We start from the raw sequence: 26,288 nt of genomic DNA, 5'->3' as shown, positions 1-26,288 counted from the left end.
CCCTTCTTCTCTTTCTTGAGGTTGGGACAGCTTGACTTGATGTGCTCGGTTTGATGACACTCAAAGCATGTGACAGATTTCGAGCTGTCCTTCTTGTACTTGTCACTTGACTCAGCTTTGTACTTATCATTTCTTCTAAATGATCTTTTGCCGTTTCTATCATTTCTCCTGAACAGTTTTTTCATCTTTCTGGTGAACATGGCCAGTTCCTCATCATCAGTTGACACTGCTTCAGTTGAGTCAGCTTTCATGACAAGGGATTTTTGTTTCTTATCTTCTGATTTTTGTTTCTCTTTAGCTTCAAAGTTTTTCATAGAGATTTCATGGGTCAGCAGGGATCCGATCAGCTCATCATATTTGTAGGTAGTCAAGTCTTGGGCTTCTTCTACGGCTGTTTTCTTTGCTTGCCAGCTCTTGGGCAGACTTCTCAGAGTTTTCTTCACTTGTTCTTCTTCAGTGAAGTTCTTTCCAAGCCTTTTTAGCTCATTTATAATGTTTGTGAACCTTGCGTTCATTTCTGAGATGTCTTCATTCTCCTTCATTTCAAACAGCTCGTAGAGTCTCATATGTTGATTGACTTTAGACTCCTTAACTTTGCTTGTGCCTTCATATGTCACTTCAAGCTTCTTCCAAATCTCCTATGCCGACTCACAACCTGAAATCTTATTGTATTCTGCAGCATCTAACGCACAGTGAAGCATATTTATAGCCGAAGCATTATTTTGTAATTTTCTGAGGTCATCCTCTGTCCACTCAGCCTCACTTTTAACAATTTTTTCATTGTTAACAGTTTTGTATGGCACATGTGGACCTTGAACAATTGCAAGCCATGCACTCATGTTTGTGGCTTGTATAAAGTTCTTCATCCTATTCTTCCAGAAAGTATAGTTAGATCCAAAGAATAGGGGAGGTCTAGTGATTGATAATCCCTCAGGGAGTATCTGCGTTGTTTGGTTTCCAGGAAGGAAACGAGTGCTATTCTCACCCATTTTTAGGGATCAGCTCAAGATTGTTAAATCTTTGAGTAGTGAGCTTAAGCTCTGATACCACTTGTTGGTCCCTGGTAATTAGTTCCAAGAGGGGGTTAGGAACTAATATAACTTTTTGTGTTTTAATTGAGCTAACTGGATGTTATTTTGAGAGTTTATTAACTCAGCATTTGGTCAGCTTGGTGAGATATATCACAGGACAGCTTTAGTCAGATGTTGACCAAAGTTGTTTCCTTGAGAGTTAGGAATTGACACTCTTGGAGGTCAGCTTCTAACTCAGCAGAACTTACTTACTCAGGATCAGCTTAGGCAATTTATATGCTGAGTAAATGAAGCAAACAACACATGCAATTATAAGAGAGAGTTTAGAGATTACTCAGTATCCCTTATCCTGGTTCGGCCTCTCTGCCTACGTCCAGTCCCTAGAGTCCTCCGGGCTTTTTGAATCCAATACTGAGCTCTTTAAAGGTAGAGCACAAACCAATTACAAGGCAGTTGAATATGCAAGAGTACCTTCCTCTATTCGTCTACTCAACTCCTACTAAGTGCTACAACCCAGCACCTAGATTTCTCTACCACTGAAATGCTTACAACCAAGCACTCAGCTTTACACTCTCAATATTCCTATTGATCACAGACTTGTTCTTTTTGAACTAAAGAACACTTTAGATGATTACAACTCAATCTAGCATTTACACATAGAACAGTTGATGTAAGATCCTTTTTGTATTTGAGTGCTTTTAAACTTTCTCTCTTGTATTTTTCTTTTGATGCTTGCATACATTTCCAGTTTTTCGATTGTCCTTTTATAGAAGGAAATCTGTAGATTTGATCGTTTGAAATGTCTTGACCGTTAATGTCAAAACGGCTCTTTGGGGAACAATTTCTGGATAGCTTCAGACTGCACCACCATTCATTTTCTCTGTTTTCTTCAGGCGTCAGGTTTGTCTTCTAGCGTCTGGTTTGTCTGTTTGCGTCAGTTGTCTTTTTCCAATAATCCATCGTCCCATGACTCTTGGAATTAGTCTTTTAGGTGTCTTCGAGGTTCCAATTATTGGTGCAGAAGATTGGCAGACTTCGTCTTTTAGTGAACGAATCCTTCATGCTGTCCTGACTGTTACTCAACTTCGTTTGTTCTTTTCGAATGTTCGTCGTTCATGCTGAGTACCTTCAAGGTTAGCTCCGTTCTGTTTAACCGCTCCTGAAGAAGTCTTCAACTTTAGTCAGCTTCGTTTTGCTTCTGAATTTTAACTCCACTCAGCTTCTATTCTGTCATGCTGAGTTCCGTTCTACTCAGCTTTGTTCGTGCTGAGTTTTGTCCTGTCTTTACTTTATATATTTTTGCACTCAATATTTAACAAACATATTAGTACAATTAAATCAAAGCATCTAAATTTAATTGCCTCTTAATCATGGATGATTTTGTCAAATCAAAATCTTGTGGAAAGGTGTTTCAACAGAGGAGACAGTTGCTACTGAGTCCAGTGAAGGTATTCGAACTGACCATTCACCGCCAAGAGCTGAGACACAGCGAAGACTCAAAAAGAAAGCACAAAAGCAAATTGATCTCATGGACGACTTTCCCATTGATGAGCCTGAAACTAACCTCTCTACAATCCAGTTCCAGTACTTCTCAAATGAAACTGAGTCACCATCAGAAGATCTAGTGGAAAAACAAGCCTCTGTTACTCAGGATGAGGAACAAGATAAAAACCCTGCAGATCCAATCCAAGATGCTCAAGGTAGCACACTTCCTGTCTCCACTTCCCCACTTCAAGCTGATCAGATTAACTTATCTAATCAAGTTCCACCCCCAACATAACATGTTGATGATTCAGCTCAAGAAACCCATCAAAGTCCAGGTACCAATCAAGGTACTCAATCTGGCAGAGAACCAACTCCACCACCACCATCAAACTCTGTACCAGCCTCTGAGTCCAATACTGCTAAGTTTGCATACTTGAATGCTACTGAGTCTGGACGACGTGTCATTGCTTCTGCTCAGTCCTTGCTTCAAGACTTCAATACTACTCAAGCTGATGGTCACCAATCCACTCAAGCTGAGTCCTCTCACCTGTCTAGTATTACTCAGCTTCTAACTGAACTTCGAGGGCTTAAGGATCTGGTTAGTGTTATCACTGCGGTTCAAACTCAGCAACCTAATCAAGAGCAAATCGCAAAACTGACTGAACTGGTGCTTACAATGGACAGTCATATGAATTCGCTTGAAGGCAAAATTCACCAACTGTCAGAAACCAATCCAGGGTATGTCACTTCCACTGAGCTTCAAAGCTACTTTGTAAAGCTAGCAGCGGAACTGACCACCTCTAGAGCACCTGCCAATCCTGAATCTGTTACGTCTGCTGAATTGCAAAACTGTTTTACCAAATTGAATGCTGAGCTGACAAAATTAAGTCCACCCGGCAATGCTGAGTTTGCTACCTCTGTCGAACTTCAAAAATGTTTCACCCAACTTCATACTGAGCTGACCAGTACACGTGATCTAGTATCCTCCTCTTCTCAGTGTACTATTGACCAATTGAGTGAGGCTGTCAGACTACTCAACATTGACCGAGCCCAAATGGATGTTGATCCCATTTCCAACACTGAACTCATGAGCTTTTCACAAGCTATCATGAAGGCAATGCGTATCAACAATGGCCAGCGCATGTTTTATGATTCTGCTCTGCTCAAACTATTCCATCAAGCTTTTGGTCAGATCACAAGCTCCCTCACCTGCCTGAGCAAATCTCATGAATGCCTCCTCAGTATGATCAGCAGCTTTCTCAGGGTTCCTCGGCATATCCAGGACGATAGTGTGCCAGTCATTGATGGCTTGGGTGGAAGCACCAAAAGGCTCCAGCGCTACTCTCAGTATCTCTCCTCCGCAGCACGGAATGAAACTTTCCTCTACAAACCCGATGATGGCAAAACGGGGGAGACAAGTAAAGGAGGAACTCAGCCTCAGCCTGCAGGTACTGCATCTAGAAGCAAAGGAAAAGGCATTGCTTATGTTGATCCCTCAGCTCAAAGAAAGAAGAAGTAAAACTAGCTAGTCTGTGTCTAGAGACTTAGCATCATATCATGTTTCCTATTTTTGTTGTCCACTGTTTAGGTTAATATGTTTTTTGTTGTTGTTATGGTTTAATCTAATATCACAAGTATCAGTTTTCTTCCTGATCTGACTAATCAAGTTTGAACAAACGAATCAAAAAGGTTAAACACATTAACACTAAAAACTGAGAGACAACATCCTTCCAAAACTGAGTCAGTACACACAAATGTCTTAAGTCTAATCAAATTAGATCTTGGAAGGTTTAGAATAAAATTAAGACAAAATGTATGCAACCCTTACGGGGGAGTCATATCAAAAATATCAATCATGGGGCAACTTATAACTGAGTTCCGTAATTATGTATTTTGCCAACATCAAAATGGGGGAGTTTGTTGAAACACCTTTCCACAAGATTTTGATTTGACAAAATCATCCATGATTAAGAGGCAATTAAATTTAGATGCTTTGATTTAATTGTACTAATATGTTTGTTAAATATTGAGTGCAAAAATATATAAAGTAAAGACAGGACAAAAGTCAGCATAAACGAAGCTGAGTAGAACGGAACTCAGCATGACAGAATAGAAGCTGAGTGGAGTTAAAATTCAGAAGCAAAACGAAGCTGACTAAAGTTGAAGACTTCTTCAGGAGCGGTTAAACAGAACGGAGCTGACCTTGAAGGAACTCAGCATGAACGTTGAACATTCGAAAAGAACAAACAAAGCTGAGTAACAGTCAGGACAGCATGAAGGATCCATTCACTAAAAGACAAAGTCTGCCAATCTTCTACACCAATAATTGGAACCTCGAAGACACCTAAAAGACTAATTCCAAGAGTCATGGGACGTTGGATTATTGGAAACAGACAACTGGCACAAACAGACAAACCAAACGCTAGAAGACAAACCTGACGCCTGAAGAAAACAGAGAAAGGGAATGGAGGTGCAGTTTGAAGCTTTCCAGAAATTGTTCCCCAAAAGAGCCGTTTTGATGTTAACGGTTAGGACATTTCAAAACGATCAAATCTACAGATTTCCTTCTATAAAAGGACAATCGAAAAACTTGGATAAACACTGAAGCATCGAAAGAAAAACACAAGAGAGAAAGTTTCAAAAGCACTCAAATACAAAAAGAATCTTACACCGACTTTTCTATTTTATGTGTAAATGCTAGATTGATTTGTAATCATCTAAAGTGTTCTTTAGTTCAAAAATAACAAGTCTGTGATCAATAGGAATATTGAGAGTGTAAAGCTGAGTGCTTGGTTGTAAGCATTTCAGTGGTAGAGAAATCTAGGTGCTGGGTTGTAGCACTTAGTAGGAGTTGAGTAGACGAATAGAGGAATGTACTCTTGCATATTCAACTGCCTTGTAATCGGTTTGTGCTCTACCTTTAAAGAGCTCAGTATTGGATTCAAAAATCCCGGAGGACTCTGGGGACTGGACGTAGGCAGAGAGGCCGAACCAGGATAAGTGATACTGAGTAATCTCTAAACTCTCTCTTATAATTGCATGTATTCTCAGCATATAAATTGTCTAAGCTGATCTTGAGTAAGTAAGTGGTGCTGAGTTAGAAGCTGACCTCCAAGAGTGTCAATTCTCAACTCACAAGAAAACAACTTTAGTCAACATCTGACTAAAGCTGTCTTCAAACATATCTCACCAAGCTGACCATAAGCTGAGTTAATAAACTCTCAAAATAACTTCTAGTCAGCTTAATTAAAACACGAAAAAGTTATAATAGTTCCTAACCCCCCCTTGGAACTAATTACCAGGGACCAACAAGTATCACTTATCCTGGTTCGGCCTCTCTGCCTACGTCCAGTCCCCAGAGTCCTCCGGGCTTTTTGAATCCAATACTGAGCTCTTTAACGGTAGAGCACAAACCAATTACAAGGCAGTTGAATATGCAAGAGTACCTTTCTCTATTCGTCTACTCAACTCCTACTAAGTGCTACAACCCAGCACCTAGATTTCTCTACCACTGAATGCTTACAACCAAGCACTCAGCTTAACACTCTCAATATTCCTATTGATCACAAACTTGTTCTTTTTATGCTAAAGAACACTTTAGATGATTATACAACAAGCAATCTAGCATTTACACAGAGAATAGAAAAGTGGGTGTAAGATCTTTTTGTATTTGAGTGCTTTCAAGATTTTCTCTCTTTGTATTTTTCTCTTAATACTTCAGTGATGATCCAAGGTTCTTCATTGTCCTTTTATAGAAGGAAATTGCAGATTTGGATCCTTTGAATTGTTGTTACTGTTAACACCAAAACGGCTCTTTTGGGGAACAAGTTCAGGTCAGCTTCAGACTGTTCCGCCATTCCCCTTCTCTGTTTTCTTCAGGCGTCAGGTTTGTCTTCTTGCGTTTGGCTTGTCTTTTTGTGCCAGTTGTCTTTTACCAATAATCCAATGACCCATGTCTCTTGGAATTAGTCTTTTGTGTGTCTTTGAGGTTCCAATTATTGGTGCAGAAGATTGGCAGACTTTGTCCTTTAGTGAACGTATCCTTCATGCTGTCCTGACTGTCACTCAGCTTTATTTGTTATCTTTGGATGTTCAACTTCTGAGCTGAGTTCCTTCTTGGTCAGCTCCGTTCAGTTTAACCGCTTCTGAAGAAATCTTTAACTTTAGTCAGCTTCGTTTTGCTTCTGAGTTCTACTCCACTCCACTTACATTGAGTTTTCGTTTTGCTCAGCTTTGCTTATGCTGACTTTTGTCCTGTCTTTACTTTATATATATATTCTTGCACTCAATATTGAACAAACACATTAGTACAATTAAATCAAAGCATTTAAGTTTAATTGCCTCTTAATCATGGATGATTTTGTCAAATCAAAATTTTATGGAAAGGTGTTTCAACAGTTAACTCACCTGAAATGAAGCAAAAATTCACAAAATCCGGCCACTTGATGGCAGAGAGAAGTTTGAATATAGCGGATAGTAAATCGAACTGACCAAGAGGGAAGAGGTGCGAGGAAGTGGTTTGAGAAGCATGCCCACTTGATGACTTTGAGTTTCATAGAAAAAGAGTAGAGTGATGACTGGTACTGAGAAATTAGTTTGAGAGAGAAAGAGGAGAGAGAGGGATGACCAGAGAGAAGATGTGCGAGAAAGTGGTTTGAGAGCTGCTGAATTTTTGGTCAATATGATGTACAAAAGCGGGAGAAAAGAAAAGAGTAGAAAAAAGGGGGGAGTCAAAATTAGTTTCCCGCTTTTAAAATTAGAATTCACCGATGGAAATTCAATTCCACAGCCATTCCGCCAGCAATCTACAGCGGAAATCAATCCGCTGCTATTCCGCCTGTGATTACCAGCGGAAATAAGTCCGCTGGTGAATTCCGCTGGTAATTTGCGATTTTCTTGTAGTGATAGTTAAATTTACTATATCAAATAAATGAAATAACTTAATAATGGACAATTTATTTATTAATAAATTATGTCCTAAAACAATTGTCTACAAGATACTAAACCAACATGAAATTTATGTAGAGTTTTCAGGAGCTTTCCCATGTGTTCTTTCTCATCCTCTGAGTCAGAGCTGACCGTTGCACCATCTTTGAAAGTGAGGTTAGCAACCGTTGCCTTGATTTCTTGGTGCCTTATGGACTGGCTGGTGCCCACTATTTCCTTGGTGGGTATGGGTTCTAAGGGCTGGGGCATTCCTATCATGCTAAAAAAAGGTTTGTTGCGAAGGGGTTTAATGTATTCGATCCATGCTCACCTCACCAAATGATGAGGAAATGAATTTGAGGTTCACTAGAAGGTCCACTTATTCTGAGATTGGTCTCTTAAAGACACTCTAACGATCAAGTTGTATAAGTAGAGTTAAGAGAGATAAAGAATACGGACTAGAGAGAGAGAGAGAGAGAGTTACCCATGAGATTGGTTGCCTTGGGGTATTTATAGATTAGGCATATGATGATGTGTTAAATGACCCTAATACACTTGGATGTGGGGGTCTGTTTGGAGGCTTTCTTTCGGGAGTCCAAGCCCGATGGAGATCTAAAGTTGAAGGGTGGGTGTGTAGTTTTTTTTTTTTTTTTTTTTTTTTTTTTTTTTTTTTTTTATCTTTAGTGAGTGCACATGTGGAATTGTGATATTAATGGAATTTGAGATTAATTGTTGTATGTGTTTACATAATGTTTGGTATTTTAGAAATATTTAAAAAAATGATATTTAAAATGTTTGTTTTGATTTTGTGGATTCTTCAAATAATTCGCCTATTTTATATTTTAATAAAAATATCAATTTTTTGTTATTTAGATAAATTCCCCGAGATTGATACATGCTAATTACTAGAAAGTACTTCTATATTATTGAAGAGTTTGTAAGAAAATCTAATTCTAATAGACTCTCAATTTCTACTCAAATTATTAAGAGTTTCACTTTTCTCCTCACTATAGATATGTCTATCTCCCTCCTTATTTTATTATATATATAACTAATAATTTATATTGAGTCTTTCTCATCTCTCTATTTTTTTTTTATAAACATAATAATAATAATAGATAACAATTTTAGTAATAATAAATAAATAAAGTTGTATTGTATTGTTGAAGATGGGTATATTTAGGGCCTGTTTGTTTTACCTACTGTTTGCTGTTACGGTTTACTGTTTCCTATTACGGTTTGTTGTTGCTGTTACGGTTTGTTGTTTGCTGTTGGAAAAAACTGCTTTTCCAAAAAGCAGAGATTCTCCGCTTTTGTAAAAGGCTGCTTTTCGGGTGTAAAAGGCAAACATGAGATCACTAACCAAACACCTAATGCTGCTTTTCAGATGTAAAAGGCAAACATGTGGTCACTAACCAAACACCTAAAACTCTTCCTTTTGAAGTGAAAAGGCAAAAATGAGCATGAAAAGGAGCAACCAACCACCTCTTTAATGTTTTAAGAGCATCTCCAACATCATCTCTTAATTAGGTTCTTAATTTAAAATTTAATGAGAAATAATTAGAAATAAAATCTAATAGTCTCTTAGTGACTCCTCAAAACATTAAGAGTCACCGTATCCTTTCTACTATTTGAAGAACCTCTCTTTACTACTAGTCAACTCCTTATTCATAAAATGGATAAATTCTTTTTTTTAGGAACACATACAAGATTCGTCACTACAATTCATTTTTTTGTTAGTAATTTATTATTAAGGAGGCTCTCACCTCTCACTATTGATAAATATAACAATATATAATAATTGTAATGATAAAATAATAAATAAAGAGTGAATATGAGGAGTATTGTTGAAAATAATACTCCATCCGTTCCACAATAGATGTCTTTTTAGAGAATTTTTTTGTTCCATAATACACGACGTTTCGATTCCATCCTTGCACATTAATTGACTTTTATCCAATTTACTTATATTTAAGTTGTCTTTTTATTTTGGGAATTGATAAAAATTAAATTGTGTATGCAATTAATACAAGGGTAATAAAGTTTTTTAGATAAATTTAATTGTATTTGTTGTGCGTTAACCTTAAAAAACATCTATTTTGCAACAGAGAGAGGATGACTCTGTTTGGTAAAGTGCTTTTTGGAATAAAATTAGTCGTTTGAGTAATTTTAGAGGTTTTGACTAGTCAAATCTTTAATAATGGTGTTTGGTAAAGAGATCTTTGAAATAGCTTATTGGGTCCAAAAAGCTAATTTTGAAAAATATTGTTTTATGAGTTTTTTAATTAGTTTATTGCTACACCTCTTTTGAATGACATTTTTTCCTCTAATTACTACAATTTAACCCCAAATAAAAGTTTAACCATGTCCTTATTTGTCATTTTAAACAACACAGTTATTAGCAATCAGCTAGTCAAACCAGCTAACCAAAAAGGTAATCAGCTAACAGCTAATATAATCAGTTAACAGTTAACAGCTAACATCCATTTGCTAAATAATGTCGGAAGTATGTATAAGTCACTCCTTTGTGAAAGTCAATTGTTTATATTATTTTTAAAGAGCGGAGTAAGAGTCATTTGAAAATGCTCCTAGCGACTAAAAGTAAAAAAAAATTATATTATTTTAATAGAAATAAACAAGAGAGTACAGAGGAAAGATCATTCAATCATGGAATTACCTTCAACTTCTAATTCTAATCCCATCCAACTTTCTTCTTCTCTTTCTATCCCATCATCCTTTCGACAAACCAAAACCTCAAAAATTGAAAATCTTGTGGAATACTCTTATGTTCCAGAAGATGCTCAAATCCACTCAACCAACTTACCCTTGATCAATCCCTACAACATTTATAGGCGTGATTCTTCTATCACACGCAGTATCCGGTCTTTGATCTCCACCAGACGACCGTATGCTAAAGAATATGTCCAAACTTCCAAAATGGACCAATGTTCTCTGAAGGCTACCAGTGCAGAACAATATGTAACCTTGGAGATTCCTACTTCTTTCATATCCAAATGGAGGCAAGAAGGATACTCCCATTTCCACCTTGGGGCAGTACGTATTATTTTGACTCTTCATGGTAGGAAGGGTCTTCCAGTCACAGCACGAGTAAGCCTGTTGGATACTAGATTTCTTAAGTTTGAACATGCTGTCATCGGCACAGTTTTAAAAACACTCAATGCCGGTAGTATTGTTCTAACATTTTTTCCAAACTTCAACCTTTCATTACACGACCCAAACCTTCCTTCCACCTTTAAGATTCAAGTACAGCTAATTGGTGCTGAACAAATCTCAACAGCTGTTGCAGCAACAATTCACCACCAACTCATTTATCGGCTCCAGAATCATGCACTTGACATGCCAACCCAGAGTACTTCATCTGAAGCCTTGTTTTTAATTGCGGAGGAAGATGATAATCCAACAATTGTACAAATCCCTCGCCAGATCTCCAGGGAAGAGCTTACTCAGTTGATGCCTCTTGAATGGCTCACTGCATATGAGAAATTTCACCAGATTTCTCAGCCCGTCCAAACCACTTCTTCATCCTTTCAAAACAGGGAAGATGGACTGGTAAAAACAGTTTTTCAGCCCCCAAGGCACTCCTTTCACCAAGCCATGATGATCTCTCCGGCCTCTTTTCCGAGAGAAAAGAAAATTCCCATCCATAGTTTTGGGCCTGATGGTCGACACACCTATGTTTCACACATAGATGGTCATTTCATCTGGGATGTTCCCGATAGTGGGATGTGTGATCCATCGTGCACATGTGTAGGAGATCTTGATTCTGATGATGATTCTTGCGATAATTACTCGCACAAGAAAACAACAAAGCCATCCAAAAAAGGAGCATGTCGCTCGTCCTCAACCAGAGCTCCGACAAAGCCTGATGATGATGATGCGCCCTGGATCGGTATCCATCCCAGAAGAGATATCACTCCAGACCCTCAATTTAAGGTCACCCCAGCTTATCTCAAGCCTCTTGCAATCTACAAAAGGGAGCTTGAATTTCTTGCAAAATTAAAAAGACGGTGTCATCCTTCTCCACCTGTTAATTCTCCAGAACTACCACCTCTTGTACAACCATGCATGATGAACACCAGTTTTACCCCAGAAGATTTCCCACCTTTGACAAAACAAACCAACACCCAGTCTAAAACAGTATCCTTTCCTTACATACCTTCCAATACTGTTACCCACACTGGCCATCTTGAAGAACCTAAACCCTTTGAGTCTGTGCTAAACTGGCAGACTGACAATGCCATAGCCCAGAATAATTATCTTCAAAAGATTGATCACAAGCTTGAGCATATGGTTTCCTCCCAGAAACACATGTCCCAAAAGGTTGATTCTTTGACAGAGTTTGCACTCAAAACGCAGAAAGATCTGACACAGCAGATCCAAAAGGTTGACAACAATCTTCGAACTTTGATCTCTCAGCGAAGATTTGGTCAAGAATTCAACCAGAAAGAAGCTGAGATTAGGAGGTTAAAAGATCAGTTAGCTCAAGTAGAAGCAGACTTGGCAAAGGTTCAATCTCAACCTTCAACTTCTCCTCCAGAATTTGTGGATCCCTTTTCCAGATCCCCTCATCATTTTTCACCTTTTCCACCTCCAGCACAAACATATACTCCTTTTCAGATGATCCATGAACAACTTCAAGCTCCACCCACAAAAGTTTTATCTTCTTCCGGCTCATTTGAAGAAGATTCTCCGAAGCCAAAACATCATAGGCCCTCAAAAGACAAACAACCTATGTTTTCCAATATGGCTTCCATGATTAACCATCTCATCACTGTCCCGGAGTATTCTACAGACTCCTCAGAAGGAACATCTGAAGATCTTCCTTCAGAACCTGATGCTGATGTTACTGATATTACTCAGATACTCATGGCTGATGAACAACATTCTTCTGCACCAACCCCTGGGGTGACAGAACCCACAGTTGAAGAACCAGCTGATGAAGATTTTATGTTCTATGAAGAACCTAAAACTACCAAGCCAACATCTGGTCCTTGGTTCACATTTGATCATCTCCCTCCTCATCGATGGAGAGACCATCTCCATGAAATGGCAGCATGGATAGATTTGCAAATGACTAAACAAGATGTCACCATGAAGGAGGTGCTAACTGAATTTGTCTCCCGGTTTACAGGCACGCTTCGAGAATGGTACCAAAGTCTTGGACCATACAAGATGGCCGCCTTTCTCAATCTTCCAACTGCTAGTCATGCTCTGGGAGAGATCCATCAACAGTTCATCGGCGATCCTAAAAAATATCACAACCAGATGAAACAAGAATTCTTTGATATGAAATGCTGCTCTTTGAAGAAAAAAGATCTAGACTTTCATTATCAAAGAATGGTGAAGAGGTACTACATGCTAAATGGGTATAATGATCCGAATCTTCGGTACACTTACATTGCCTCTCTACCAACCGAACTCCAACCAGAGTTACAACGTCTCATCACAGCTACAGGCAGAAATTTCGCCGACATCAGCATTGGGGAAATTCACCAATTCACTCTTCTTGCTCTAGAGAAATTGTGTGAGCAACAACGCCTCTTCAGCAATATCATGTCCCAAAGAAATCTTGCTCAGAAATTTTGCAACAAATCTTACCTACATATCAAGTGCAAGGATAGCAAATGTGACTGTCGTCCCTCAAAGAAGAAACACCACAGGAAGCTCTCTAGATTCTCTAAATTCCATAATTCATATCAAGGGTCCAGACGGCAGAAACGATTCAAGTTTTTCAAGAAAAAGACCAACAGGAATAAGCGGACTGATCGGTGTTACATTTGTGGTCAAAAGGGGCATTACGCTCGTAAATGTCCAAATCAGCCACAAAAGGCTCAAAAATTGGTCCAACAACTTTCCTACAGTCTTGAAGATGCAGATGTTGAATCCTTGTACTCAGAGCAAGATGAAGCAACACCAGAAACCATCTTCGCCCTTGAAGATTATACAGATTCTTCTTCTTCAGAAGATTCTGATGATGATTTTCCAGTTTCTGATGATTTGCTTCCCATCTATTCCCTACAATCATGCTCATCAGAGAGTCTTACTCCCACTTATCCCCTGGTAAATATTCATCTATTGCCGTCCAAATATGACAGACCCATTTCTGTTATTGGTCTTATGGATACTGGGGCTCAAAAGACGATGGTTAATCCATCAATTTTGCCTAATACCTCATGGGAAACCCACTATGAGTATTTCAAGGCTGCAGATGGCAAGGTATTTTCCACTACACTCAGATCCAAAAAACCCATTGGGATTCAGTTTTTCCCTAACTGTATCATTTGGGTCAAAGTCCTTGGATCGGCACTTCCAGACAAAGACATCTTAGTTGGTTTTGATGTCTACCAGAAAGCTAAAGGGTTACAAATTCTTCCTGAAGGGATTCGTTTCAAACGACAATTAAAATTGTACACGTGCTCCCTAAGATGTACTCCCTAGCTGAAGTCTCACCAGATTTTCAACAAATTACAAAACTTCTCTTGAAGTCATGTGCTGATTCCCACTCGCAATTCTCGCATCCCTCACCACTTTGGAAAAATAAAGATTTCTTCATCAAATTGCCTTTCAAGCTTAATGAAGATGTCAATCCTACAAAGGCAACACATCCGGGCATGACACCTGCTGACCTTCTCCTGGCAAAAGAAGAATGTGCTCAATTGTTGCAACAAGGCTTGATAGAGCCAACCACATCTCCTTGGGCTTATCAAGCATTTTATGTCGAGAAGCGGTCAGAAATAGTTCGTGCAAAGAAAAGGCTTGTGATTGACTACAAGCCCCTCAATGGATTTCTAAGAGATGACAAATTCCCCCTTCCAAGGATTAATTCCTTATTTGTCCATCTCAATGAAGCCCATATCTTTTCAAAATTTGATCTCAAAGCAGGTTTTTGGCAGCTTGGGATTCATCCAGAAGATCGTTACAAGACAGCATTTTGCATTCCTACAGCACAATATCAATGGAGAGTTATGCCTTTTGGGCTGAAAACAGCCCCATCTCTGTTCCAAAAGGCCATGATTAAGATTTTTGAGCCCATCCTTCATAGTGCTCTTATCTACATTGATGATATCTTACTCTTCTCAAAAGACGTCCAGGCCCATAATAGTCTTTTGGCCCAATTCCAGCACATTGTAGACCAGCATGGCATAATGCTTTCTGAAAAGAAGAGCATTATTGGACAGGACTCAGTGGAGTTTTTAGGCATGAGATTCCATGATGGCCAATATCAGCCTGGACCCCACATTTCTCAAGAATTATTGAAATTCCCTGATGAGAATCTTTCTGTAAAGCAAATTCAGCAATTATTGGGAATCATCAATTACATCCGGGAATTCATCCCTCATGTATCTGAGCACACTAGCCAATTATCAAAAATGCTGAAAAAGAATGCACCATCGTGGAGTCATGTCCAAACTAAAGCTGTTCAGCAACTTAAAGTTGTGGCTCAAAATCCTCCAGCATTAAAGATACCTGGCACTGGAAAGCGTGTTTTACAAACAGATGCTAGTGATGAACATTGGGGTGCATTACTTATTGAAGAAGTTGATGGAACTTCTCATTACTGTGGACATGCTAGTGGACAATTCAAAGCTGCAGAGCAACATTATCACACCACGATCAAAGAGATTCTTGCGGTAAAAAATGGTATAAAGAAATTTGAATTCCATCTCATCGGCCATCATTTCACTGTCAGAATGGATAATTCATCTTTTCCGAAAATCCTTGAATTCAAAAATAAGTCTCTCCCTAGCCAACAATTATTGAGACTTAAGGACTGGTTTGCAAAATATGACTTCCATGTGGAGCATATAAAAGGACATCAGAACCTCATCCCAGACTTGCTTTCCAGACCACAACCTTCACTTATTACCTCTATAGCCTCCCTACCTTTCATCTTCATGGCATCCTCTACTCCTAAGAATCCTGTAGCCCTTCGCCCCTTTCCTCCTAGAACTAATTTCAAAAATATTTTTGAAATTCAGTGCTATGCCAAAACCCACCTGTTTGTTCACTTCAAAGACTTCCTCACTGCAAGGAACCTCCCTAAACCCGATGAATTTTACCAAGATTGCCCTTTCCTTATCCTTTTCCGTCTGAAACCCACACAAGATCTCCTCTCTTCCGAATTATGGTGCATTTGGTGATTAACGGTTCTCTATTCCATTGCCATTGAAATACCAGTCTTGGAAATGTTTCATCACCTCCATAAAGAACAGCAATGTGATTCTCTGTTATGGACTTTAATGGATTGGTATGCCCCCCTTTCGTGGTGGCGAAAGGAACTCCAGAAAATAATTGAAAGACTCAAGCTCTGGGATAGTTCAACGTCCCATTTATCAACCAGTGCAGTCTTTATCATCCACAGGCCATACTTCCAAGACATGCAAGGGAAATTTTGGACTCAAAATGAAGCTTATGAGTGGAATACTTTTTTAACTCCAATACAGGAAACCAAAGGCAATGAAAAAATGGCACTCAAAAATTATCTTTGTTGCCTTAATGGTTATGATCTCAATACTAACCAAATTCTTAGTACAACACTGTACCCTGCCAAGCCAGTCAACATTCACTTAGTGTCAAATCGGACTCCATTTATGGCTTCACAATAACAACCAGAACCAGGACAAGCATCTTCTTCCAGATCAAGACCACCTCAAGTGCCACCTCAAGCAACTTAAGTGCCACCTCAAATGCCACCTCAAGCAACTCAAGTGCCAACTCAAGAACCTTAAGTTCCACCTCATTACTTCCAAGATTCCCAAGACCCTTATCCGGACCCACGAGTAAGGAAAGGACCATGGTACGAATCTCTGTATGGCGACATTGATTCGGATGATGAAGATTGGAAGAACTTCAATCTCTCTCCTAGTCATTACATATGAAAATATCCAGAAGACATAAGTGCCACTTGTCCAGAAAGTTGTGGTTTAAGTATCAAGTTTGTATTTTTCTTGTAATAATAATCTAGTGTGATGTGATGTGTAATAAGAAAGATAAGATTCTTATCTTTCTTAAAGATAATGGTGTGGTGTGTAAGAAAGGTAAGATTCTTATCTTATCTTTCAAAAAGATAAGGGTGTGATGAGTGGTGTGTAAGATAAGATGTTATTCTTATCTTTTTATTTTGTCTTGTTCTTAAGGTTTTTCCTATATAAGGAAGCCTTAGCTCATTTGTAAGATCATCCTTTGCTTCCATTGTAAAATACTCTTTGTGTAATAAAAGTTATGGCTTTCTAAATCCTTCTCTCTTTCCAAAGTACTTTCTTAATTTAGTATAATCATATCATTGTAAAATAATTTTTTCTGAAGTTAACCAAATAATTTTTCTGCATTTAAAGTTGTTTATAACGATATTTAGAACATGGTAAATATCGTTATAAACAACTTTAATTCTTAAATATTTTGAGGTCGTTACCGATCATTTTGAGGAATTAGTTAAAGTTTAATGGCCACCGGTATTAAAAAGAATAAAGTTCAGTGATCATACCGTTAAGAATTGAAGTTCAGTGATCAAAATATTAAAATGAGTAAAATTCGGTGGCCATGGGTGTAATTTACCCAGCCCTATGTATATAAATAAAAGAGAAAATAAAACAATACGTGGGTTGTTATTTACCGCCATCTTTTTCCTACTTACCGTCTTCATTTGGACTTTTTTGCATTTTTTATAATTTTGATCAAAGCTATAAATTCTCTCTCCAAAATCACGAACCCGAACAACAATAATTAAAATTATGAAAATAATTGATATGTGACAACCCGAACCCCGAAAATAGATGATTATGAGTCGGAAACATTAAAATTTACATTTTTTTTGAAAAAAAATCATGAACATAATACATATTTTTCGTGACGATTTTGTATTTTTCGTCACAAAAAATTGAATGATTTAACATTTTCCGTCAACTAAAAATATTAAATTTATGCCTAGACCCAATTTTGGCCTAGGCGGGTAGCTGACCCGCCCAACCAATGGTTCCGCCCAAGCCATTGGCTGGGCGGGTGTTTCACCCTTCCAAACCATTGACTGAGCGGGTGAAGGATCCGCCCGTTTCACCCACCTAGGCCAAAATTGGCGCTTTTTTTTTGAAAAAACTCAAATTTTTTTTTATTAAAAGGGTAATATTGTCCAAATAGAAGCGGTAAAAGCAAAAAGGGACGGTAAATGGTAACATCCTCAAAAAAAACATGCTTACACAGTAAACCCTCTTAACCTATATTAAGAATAGGATATTTGCATTAAGTGAGGGTTGAAATGGAAAAAACAAGTAGTGAGTTTTGTTGGTGTGGTGGATATAATTTCCCCCCACAACGGCGAGGAAGAGACAAAAAGTCGGCTGTTGTTTTGTGTTGGACGAGTGGAGTGTCTGTATCTTCCTTCCTAGTGAAAAAGGCTGTGTTGTGGGTTCGTACTATAAAGATATGCTTAAAAAATCATCCTCCACTCATAATCTCCTTCATCTTCAACACAACACAGCACTTTCTAAATTCCATAGCTATAGCTATGGCTCTACCCTCTTTCTTGCTGCTTCTGTTTCTACTCAATATCATCCTATTTGCTCATGCTGGAGGACTATCTCAACACAACCACAACCTAGAAGATATTAGTAACCATTTGAATCGCTTAAACAAGACTCCTGTTAAATCTATCAAGGTTATTCTTCCTCTCCATTCTCTGAAACAAGTTTTGAGTTTATTTATTCTTAATTTCCCTTTCCATGTCTCAGAGCCCTGATGGAGATATAATTGATTGCGTCCATATATCCCACCAACCGGCTTTTGATCATCCTTCACTTAGAAACCACACCATTCAGGTTCTTACCCTTCTTACTAGATTTCATATTATTATTTTCACCAATACCGTGATTGATTGATATGTTGTTGCTACAGATGAGACCCAATTCCCTTCCACAAGGAATATTGAGAGAGACCAAGGCCTCTTCAACTTCAGAGAAAAAAACAGTTACTCAGTTGTGGCATTTGAACGGGAAATGCCCACAAGGAACTATTCCAGTAAGAAGAATTAAAGAAGATGATATATTAAGAGCAAGCTCCGTGGAAATGTTTGGAAGGAAGAACCATGTTGGCAATGGCAATGGCATCCCTCAACCCATGTCACCAGAACCTGACCTCATTACTCAAAATGGCCACCAGGTTGGAATCTATTGGGAGATTAGTGTAAAAGCTTTTTAGTTATGATTCTTTTATCTGATAGATTTCATTTTTCTTCTATAATTGGAGTGTTTTAGCATGCAATAGTGTATGTACAAGGAGACAAGTATTATGGAGCTAAGGCAACTATAAATGTCTGGGAACCCAATATTCAACAGCCTAATGAATTCAGCCTATCTCAAATCTGGATCTTGGGAGGTTCCTTTGGTCAAGATCTTAACAGCATCGAAGCTGGCTGGCAGGTCTTTTTCACTTGTTTATTTCTCTTTTTACCCATAATTGAGTTATCCATTTTAATACTAGAAAGAGTTGGTACAGGTCAGTCCAGATCTATATGGTGATAACAGACCTAGACTCTTCACTTATTGGACTGTGAGTATATGTATCCATCTCAATATTCACTCATTTTGTCCAGATCTAATGTTTGATCTAATGACAGAGTGATGCCTATCAAGCCACGGGCTGCTATAATCTCCTATGCTCAGGATTTATTCAAATCAATAATCAAATTGCAATGGGTGCAAGCATCTTTCCTGTTTCAAATTATGGTGGCTCCCAATATGAGATCAGCCTACTTGTCTGGAAGGTAAATAAGGACAAAACTCACTACTTTATTATAGAATTAACAACGGTATACTAATCATACTCTTGGCCTTTTTTACTTGTCAAAACTTCAACATGTGATTCTAAACTAAACAAAAGTAATATATGTATTTTTTTTTATTATACCTAAAAACCTCTAACAGTAACCCTTTAAAATTCAATTGGATACTGTCAGGTTAGAGTGGACAATGTCAAGGACTAAAATGGCAAAAAGATATTCTAAAAGTATGATGATTCTGCCTGGCTATGCATGATCTTTAATTTCTTAACCTGAATTAGAAACACAAGATAATGTTTGACATGTGATGTGTTTGTTTGTGTGTATTGATACATGTTAGTTATGGTTGCATAAATTAAAATGGGGAATAATGTTGGTGGGTGTAGGACCCAAAAGAGGGAAACTGGTGGATACAATTTGGGGATGAATCAGTGCTAGGATACTGGCCAGCCTCCCTCTTCTCCTACTTAGTAGAAAGTGCTACAATGGTTGAATGGGGAGGGGAAATTGTGAACTCACAATCTGATGGCCACCACACAACTACACAAATGGGAAGTGGACATTTTCCTGGTGAAGGTTTTGGAAAATCTGGTTACTTCAAGAATATTCAACTTGTTGATGGATCCAATAACCTCAGGATTCCAAAAGATATTCACACTTTTACAGAGCAACCCAATTGTTATAATGTTCAAAATGGTAAAGATGCTGATTGGGGTACCTACTTTTTCTATGGAGGTCCTGGAAGAAATCCTAACTGCCCCTAATCATGTCAAAAATCTCAACAAACTACAATTTGAAGAAAAGGTTGAACACCCAACCCAAGTTAATTCTTGTCGGAAGAGAAGCCCATTTGTTTATTTCCTACTCTTCAATTATTGTCTAGCCCATTGTATATTTTCCCTTGTTCCACTATTATATTCTTGAAATTGTTTCATAAATCATGTGAAAACATTTCATATTTGTTAACTAATTAATGAGGCCTAAACCCATTATATACATGTATGTGGGGGTCAAAATTTCCTGTTGAGGTACCTTTTTTTTTTCCTAAGTTTTTTAACATGGTGTTTGAGCAACAATTAATCTAGTTTCAGGTACACGATGTTGGATCATTTCAAGTTAGAACAAGTTTTCAAAAATAATTTGTAATTTTCTTTAAATTGTTGCTAGAGGTTTAAACATGACAATTCTAGAGATAAACTACACTATTAAGTGAAAACACGTTACTGAAGCAATTGGCATTACATATGAAAGCAGATGAATTTGTAAACAAACCACCCTTTTTATTGAGATTTATTTTTGTGGAGATATCCTAGCAGACATTCCAGCATATTACAAAATACTAAAGACATATAAGCACTTCCATATTAATATATAAAATGCAGAGCAGACCATATAACTTCTGAGTTCTGACATTTCCACAAGATACCACTAGGCAGAGCAGACCATATAACTTTTAAGTAATCCTGCAATTATAGAAAAAATGGTTAATAAGAAATGTGAAGGAAAATGCTAATGCATGTATAGAGAAAACAATGAAAACAAAATCATGTCTAGAGAGGAAGTATACACACTTGGAACAATCAACATTGGGCGAAACGTTGTAGGGAAAGCTGATCCTACAGTTGGCTGGAAGAGCTTGAGCTAATTGAGTATTTGGATTGATATTCTGTGCAGCTGACTTGATGCAGGCACAAGCAGCCTTCCTATCATCAGTAGTAGTTGCAGCTGCTGCAAGAGCTGAAGCACCTGCACAACAAGCTGCAGGTGGTGCTCCGCTTCCATTCACAAGGTATTTCACACAAGGTCTCAGGTCTTTCATCACATCGCTACACGAAATAGCAGCCTCTGAAGACAGGGCAAGAGAAAGAAGAAGCAGAAGAGCTGCCATTGCTGGTAATGCTACATTTTGAGACTTCATCATGCTGATTGAAAGGGAAGCAAGTCTTGCTGTTGAGTATGCAGTTGATTGCTTTCCTGCTTTATAATGAATGTGGAGGGAAGCTCACTGCAACAAGAAAGGTTAGAAAATTTTGAACAATTACAGGTGATTGTTTGATTCATGAGTGCAAGAAAGAGAGAAGGAAAATAATAGAAAGAGTGTAAAGTTAGGTTGGATTAATGTAGTGAAGTGTAATATTGAAGTATGCAGAGTGTATATATATATATATATATATATATATATGACACCGTGTCGATCTTAGTTGGGGGAGGGGTCACTTAAAAGGTGTCTGATCAATTTCGAACTGATTAATATAATACATTTACCCAAAACAAAAAATGCTACTAAAACTGAATATTCTTTGAAATGACAATAGAGACGACTAAAAAATTTCTCCTGCTGCTATTATCACAGAAGGTGAAATCCTTCTCTGTCTGTTCTGAATAGATACGTCACCTATCAGTAATATTTTATGAAACAAATAAATGTGTTATTGTCTGTATGTCTGGCATTACATAGTTGTTGAGCATTTTTTTTATGTTACTTGTAGAACTTAGGTTTGAAATTATATAAATTACAAAAGGGTAGGTTCTGAAATGAGTCTATGCAAAGGCCCATGTCAATTTCGTGTAGGTTTGCATAAGGATTAGCTTGCAGTTTTTACATTAGACGTATTTGGAGCTTTCTGATAGGTAGCTAGGTGTGAGGACTAAGATGCCATGACACATACTTGCAAGATTATATTAAACTATCCTAGAGATTCGGCAACTGTTGATTGAATTCTTAGCCAGTCAAAACAATTGCAAAAAAGCCTTGGATTTCAGAATTGTGAGAATGATTAACCAACCATTGGTAACTTTCAATGAAGGCTTTTCTGTTCCAGTCTCTTACCATGTGCAATGCAATACAAATTATAGCAACACCACATATAGGCATTATAAAATTTCATATAGTTCAATTAGAAAGAAGCGTTATGTGCAAAGAATGCTCCACACTTAGATGAACTTCCCTTAATTGGTCCATCTTATTGGAAACTCAACATGAACTTTTGCAGCCACTCAACACAACAGCAACAACAATTGCAAGTTTCAAGTTCATCAAAGATCAAAGGACCTACTGATTATTGTTTGAACAAAAAATTTAATAATCCACAGGCCCTAACCTAGAATTAGCAGCAAATGTACACGTGGTTTTGCATTAAATTAACAAGAACAGGTAATTATTTTCATATAGTTCTGGTTCTGTCTTGTCCTTTTAAAAACAGCAACTCAAACTCATAATTATACTCTTTTATGGGGGCCTGGAATCAGTTTCAATCAGTCAAGGGGTGATGGCTAGCTGTGTTTATGTTGTTTTCTAAATCTTGAAAGGAAGAGCCGCTGGTTCTGCTTTGGGGTATTTGGAAGGCAAGGAATGACAAGATCTGGAAAAATCTTTTCCCAGCAGCAACTCACGTGTATCAGGGTGCTATGTTTTCAGAACCACTGGTTATGTATTCGCAATCTACATCATATGTTGTGGTTCCTGCTGTGTCTAGAAATCCTTCATCTCCTGCTATGTTTGCAGGTACAGATGGTGCAGAAAATTCGACATGAGTTGGGTTCCTCCTCCACCGTCGATCCTTAAATGCAATATTGATGCAGCTGTTTTCTCGGGTCATAATTTCAGTTCTTCTGGTTGGATTTTAAGGAATCATTTGTGACCAAGCATTCAGGAATCTTAATTGCAGGGGTTCTTGATTGCCGAAGAATGGTTGGGGTCATGTTTTGATGGAAATTGACTGCCAGTTTCTTTGTTTTTCTGTTCATGACCAGTCTTCAGGTTTTACACATTTTATGTTTATAGTTGATGATTGTAAAAAGTTGTTATCGCAGCTTGTAAATGTTGCTAGGACAAAAGCAAATGAGAGTCCACTATCTTGCTAAGCAAGAAGGGTCTCTGGCTCTGGTGGGAGAATAGGCTTTATTGCTTATGAAGTTTGTTTTAAAATAAAAAATAAAAAATAAAAAACCTCAACTTCAAATTACTTCTTCAGACAATCACTTTTTGTTCTGCCTTTTAAAGACGATCCATCATTAGAGACATGCAAGAACTGTATAAAAATATCATCAAAGTTCCAGATTTTTTTTTTCTTTAATAGGCTTGTGTCACAGAGTTAAAAAAAAAAAACATTATCTTGAAAAGCTTCTCGATTTTTCAATTTAAATTTGAACAATAAGAAAATGTATACAAGACTGGGTAAGATGTATCAAGTTTTGGAAATCTGATTTTACAAAGGAAAGAATTATGCATAAAAGCAAACTCTTAAAAAGTATTGCACATGCCTGGGTTCCTAATGCACCACAGAGGCTGTATAGGTTCAGCCCCAATTCCTCTGCTGACCATTCTGTACCTCCACTCATTTAAACGGTCCATGGCCTCTGCATACCTCTTTTTACCTGTCTCATCCCTATTCCCTGACCACAAAGTCTCAGCCATTGCTGAAGTTCTAGGCCAAATCCTTGCATCTAAAACTATGGGGTCTGCTTGCTCCGACCACAACGCCACTTCACCACCGAGTACCAACTTGGCCTCATCCTCACTCAATCCATATGTTATGTCATAATTATAAATGGTTTGCCATGTTTTGAAGGGACCACACCACGATCCTCCATCTCCTTCAGTTCCACTTGTTGGTGGCTGATTATATTGGCTGTCATTCCCAAGAAAATCGCCATGTCCGCAATCCAAATAATAGAATTCTGAAGATGACACAATAGCTCTATAACCAGCAGAAACTATCAGTTTTGTGTTATTTGGACCTTTATTCCAAGTTTGTAGGATGGTATGCTCTCGTGGAAGAATTGAAGCATCCACCTTGACATTTTCGTCCAACAAAATATCTTCCCAGTACACCACTGTCCGGTTAAGTGACAAAATATAAGGCAAAGTGGATTTGATGAACGTCTCCAACAGTTCACTAAGGGTTCCGTTATTCGATAAAAAGGACTGAATATCTGGATCAACTTTCCAGCAGCCTGGAATGATCTCATCAGCTCCCGCATGGTAAAATGGTTCAGGGAATAAGTTGATTGTATCAGCAATAACATTTTTAAGAACTTGATAGGTCTTCGGGTTGAGAGGGTTTAGATGGCCGGTTCCTGGTTCAGCTGCAAGCCGGTCAGCCCATGCTGCTCCAGCTGGTAACCAGAACATGTTTGCGCATGTCACAATATCAGGGTAGGCTGCAGCCCATGATCCTGTATGTCCTGAAATTATAAAAGTTTCACACTCATAACCAAGAACTTAGGAAATAATCTAGTTCCAATGGAGAATGTTATATTGAAATTAACTCCATATAATAATAGATCATGGGAAGGTTTTATAACAACCAAAAATCTCAAGTAGTTAGAAAAAATAAAGCCTAGTCCTACAGAGACATATATAGTAAGCCATTTTTGCGACAGCAATTTTGTAATGGTTACTGCAAACATAATAAACCAAACTTTATGAAGGAAATTACCGACCGCCAGGATTAGACGGAAACCTTGTTAGCAACAAAACAAAAATAAGACAAAAATAAATAAAAATATCCAAACGCTCTAATGAATTTGTAATAATTAATTATAAATTATTCCCAAGTAGTCAAAGTTTGTGATAATCAACCACAAAAAAAAAAACATTATAAAATTTCTCCATAGACCATATATAGAAGTGGCTACTCACCAGGAGCGTCAATCTCAGGAATAACTCTTACACCGTGTTCCAAACCAAACCGCACAATTGCTGCAATATCGGCCGGCGTATACTGCATTTCGCGGCCATAAGAACCCTTGGATGCAAGCTCAGGCTCAGACGGCAGAAGCAAAGGAAAGGAATGGGAGTCGGTAATGTGCCAGTGAAACACATTGAGCTTATTAGCACTCATGGCTCCGATAGTCCTCAATATATCCTGTACCGGATAATAATTCCTGGATGTATCCAACATTACCCCTCTATGCGGGAAAAGCGGCGAGTCCGACGCATAAAGGCCCACCGGCACGTAGGAAGGATTGCCCCAAACAAGTTGCGAGAAAGTCTCGAGTCCTCTCATAGCACCCCAGACAGTCGCCGCTGTCAAATTGGCCGTGGAAGTGAGATTGGGGATTGAGAGGGAATAGGACTCGTCGACTCCGTGGTGGAGTGGGGAAGTGAGGTCCGCGACGGAGACGGAAAGAGTGAGCAAAGGAGGGGAGGAGTTGGAGATGTTGAGGGAAGGGTTAACGAGAGGACGGTGGTGCTCGTAGAGAATAAGGTGGAGGAAACGATTGACGGCGGGAGAGAGGTAGGGATGATTGGGGGAGGAGATAGAGAAGGAAGGGGATAGGAGAGTGGCCTGTGGATGAGGCCAGGAAAGAATTCTGGGCTTTGGCCAAGGGATTATGGCATTGGCATAAGGTGAGAGAACGAAGAAGAAGAGAATAGCGATGATCCTCATTGTTAGAAGCAGTAGAAGTGAGTTTGAGATTCAGAAATAGTGGAGCAGGAATTTAAAGGTGGAAAATGGAGAGAATTTTTGTCATTTACCATTTGGTGTTTTGCAGTTTGGAACCATGCAGTTGACTCCTATACAAAAGAGAATAGAAGATTGCAAGTTAAATGTCAAAGGAAGAGTTGCCGGCGCCGCCGTCCTGTCCTGTCCTTTCCTTTCTTGCATAACGCCATTTTATCCTTCTATTATTCTTCACCTTTTCAATTTGGTAAAAGTAGTTACTCTTAAATCATGATTTATATATTCATCTATCTAAAACATTGATTTGTTGTCTCATAATGAACTGCTAATATATTCATTTATCTAAAACATTGATTTATATAAGAATTTCCATTTGTGAAAGAGAGCGTGCCCATGCAGTTAAACTATGAGCAGCAGTGTTGGCTTTTCGTTTTTCATGCACGAACTGGATGGATTCAAAAGAGTCAACCACCTCAAAAACATCACTGAGAATAACACCAAGCCAATTTGACAAAACTAAATCCCCTTTAAGCAATTGAATAGCTGAGGCTGAATCTGAAGCTACTAAAATAACATGATATCCACTATCCCATATCACACGTAACTTGTTATATTATTTTGCTTACGTATCCAAGTGGTGATGAT

At 38.2% G+C, this 26,288-nt stretch overlaps 3 protein-coding genes across 3 annotated transcripts; 1 reads left to right on the top strand and 2 right to left on the bottom strand.

The window, feature by feature from the left end:
• The first annotated feature begins 17,813 nt into the window (after window positions 1–17,813).
• Window positions 17,814–20,260, top strand: LOC136225974 (protein neprosin-like). The gene is made up of 7 exons (XM_066014209.1): window positions 17,814–18,114; window positions 18,188–18,274; window positions 18,351–18,614; window positions 18,710–18,874; window positions 18,951–19,004; window positions 19,072–19,218; window positions 19,620–20,260. Exons 1-7 carry the CDS (start codon window positions 17,965–17,967, stop codon window positions 19,995–19,997), a joined length of 1,245 nt encoding a protein of 414 aa, XP_065870281.1. The 5' UTR covers window positions 17,814–17,964; the 3' UTR covers window positions 19,998–20,260.
• Window positions 20,261–20,471: 211 nt separating this feature from the next.
• On the bottom strand, window positions 20,472–21,173 carry LOC136225975 (non-specific lipid-transfer protein 8-like). The gene is made up of 2 exons (XM_066014210.1): window positions 20,805–21,173; window positions 20,472–20,696 (listed from the first exon to the last, which is right to left on the bottom strand). Exons 1-2 carry the CDS (start codon window positions 21,152–21,154, stop codon window positions 20,687–20,689), a joined length of 360 nt encoding a protein of 119 aa, XP_065870282.1. The 5' UTR covers window positions 21,155–21,173; the 3' UTR covers window positions 20,472–20,686.
• Window positions 21,174–23,343: 2,170 nt separating this feature from the next.
• On the bottom strand, window positions 23,344–25,822 carry LOC136225972 (beta-hexosaminidase 2). The gene is made up of 2 exons (XM_066014208.1): window positions 24,878–25,822; window positions 23,344–24,420 (listed from the first exon to the last, which is right to left on the bottom strand). Exons 1-2 carry the CDS (start codon window positions 25,626–25,628, stop codon window positions 23,477–23,479), a joined length of 1,695 nt encoding a protein of 564 aa, XP_065870280.1. The 5' UTR covers window positions 25,629–25,822; the 3' UTR covers window positions 23,344–23,476.
• Between the last annotated feature and the right edge of the window lie 466 nt (window positions 25,823–26,288).

The sequence above is a fragment of the Euphorbia lathyris genome, chromosome 4 (genome assembly GCF_963576675.1).
Source record: "Euphorbia lathyris chromosome 4, ddEupLath1.1, whole genome shotgun sequence".
Taxonomy (NCBI): domain Eukaryota; kingdom Viridiplantae; phylum Streptophyta; class Magnoliopsida; order Malpighiales; family Euphorbiaceae; genus Euphorbia; species Euphorbia lathyris.
Note: the sequence above shows the minus strand (reverse complement) of the source record. Positions and strands in the feature narration are given on the sequence as shown.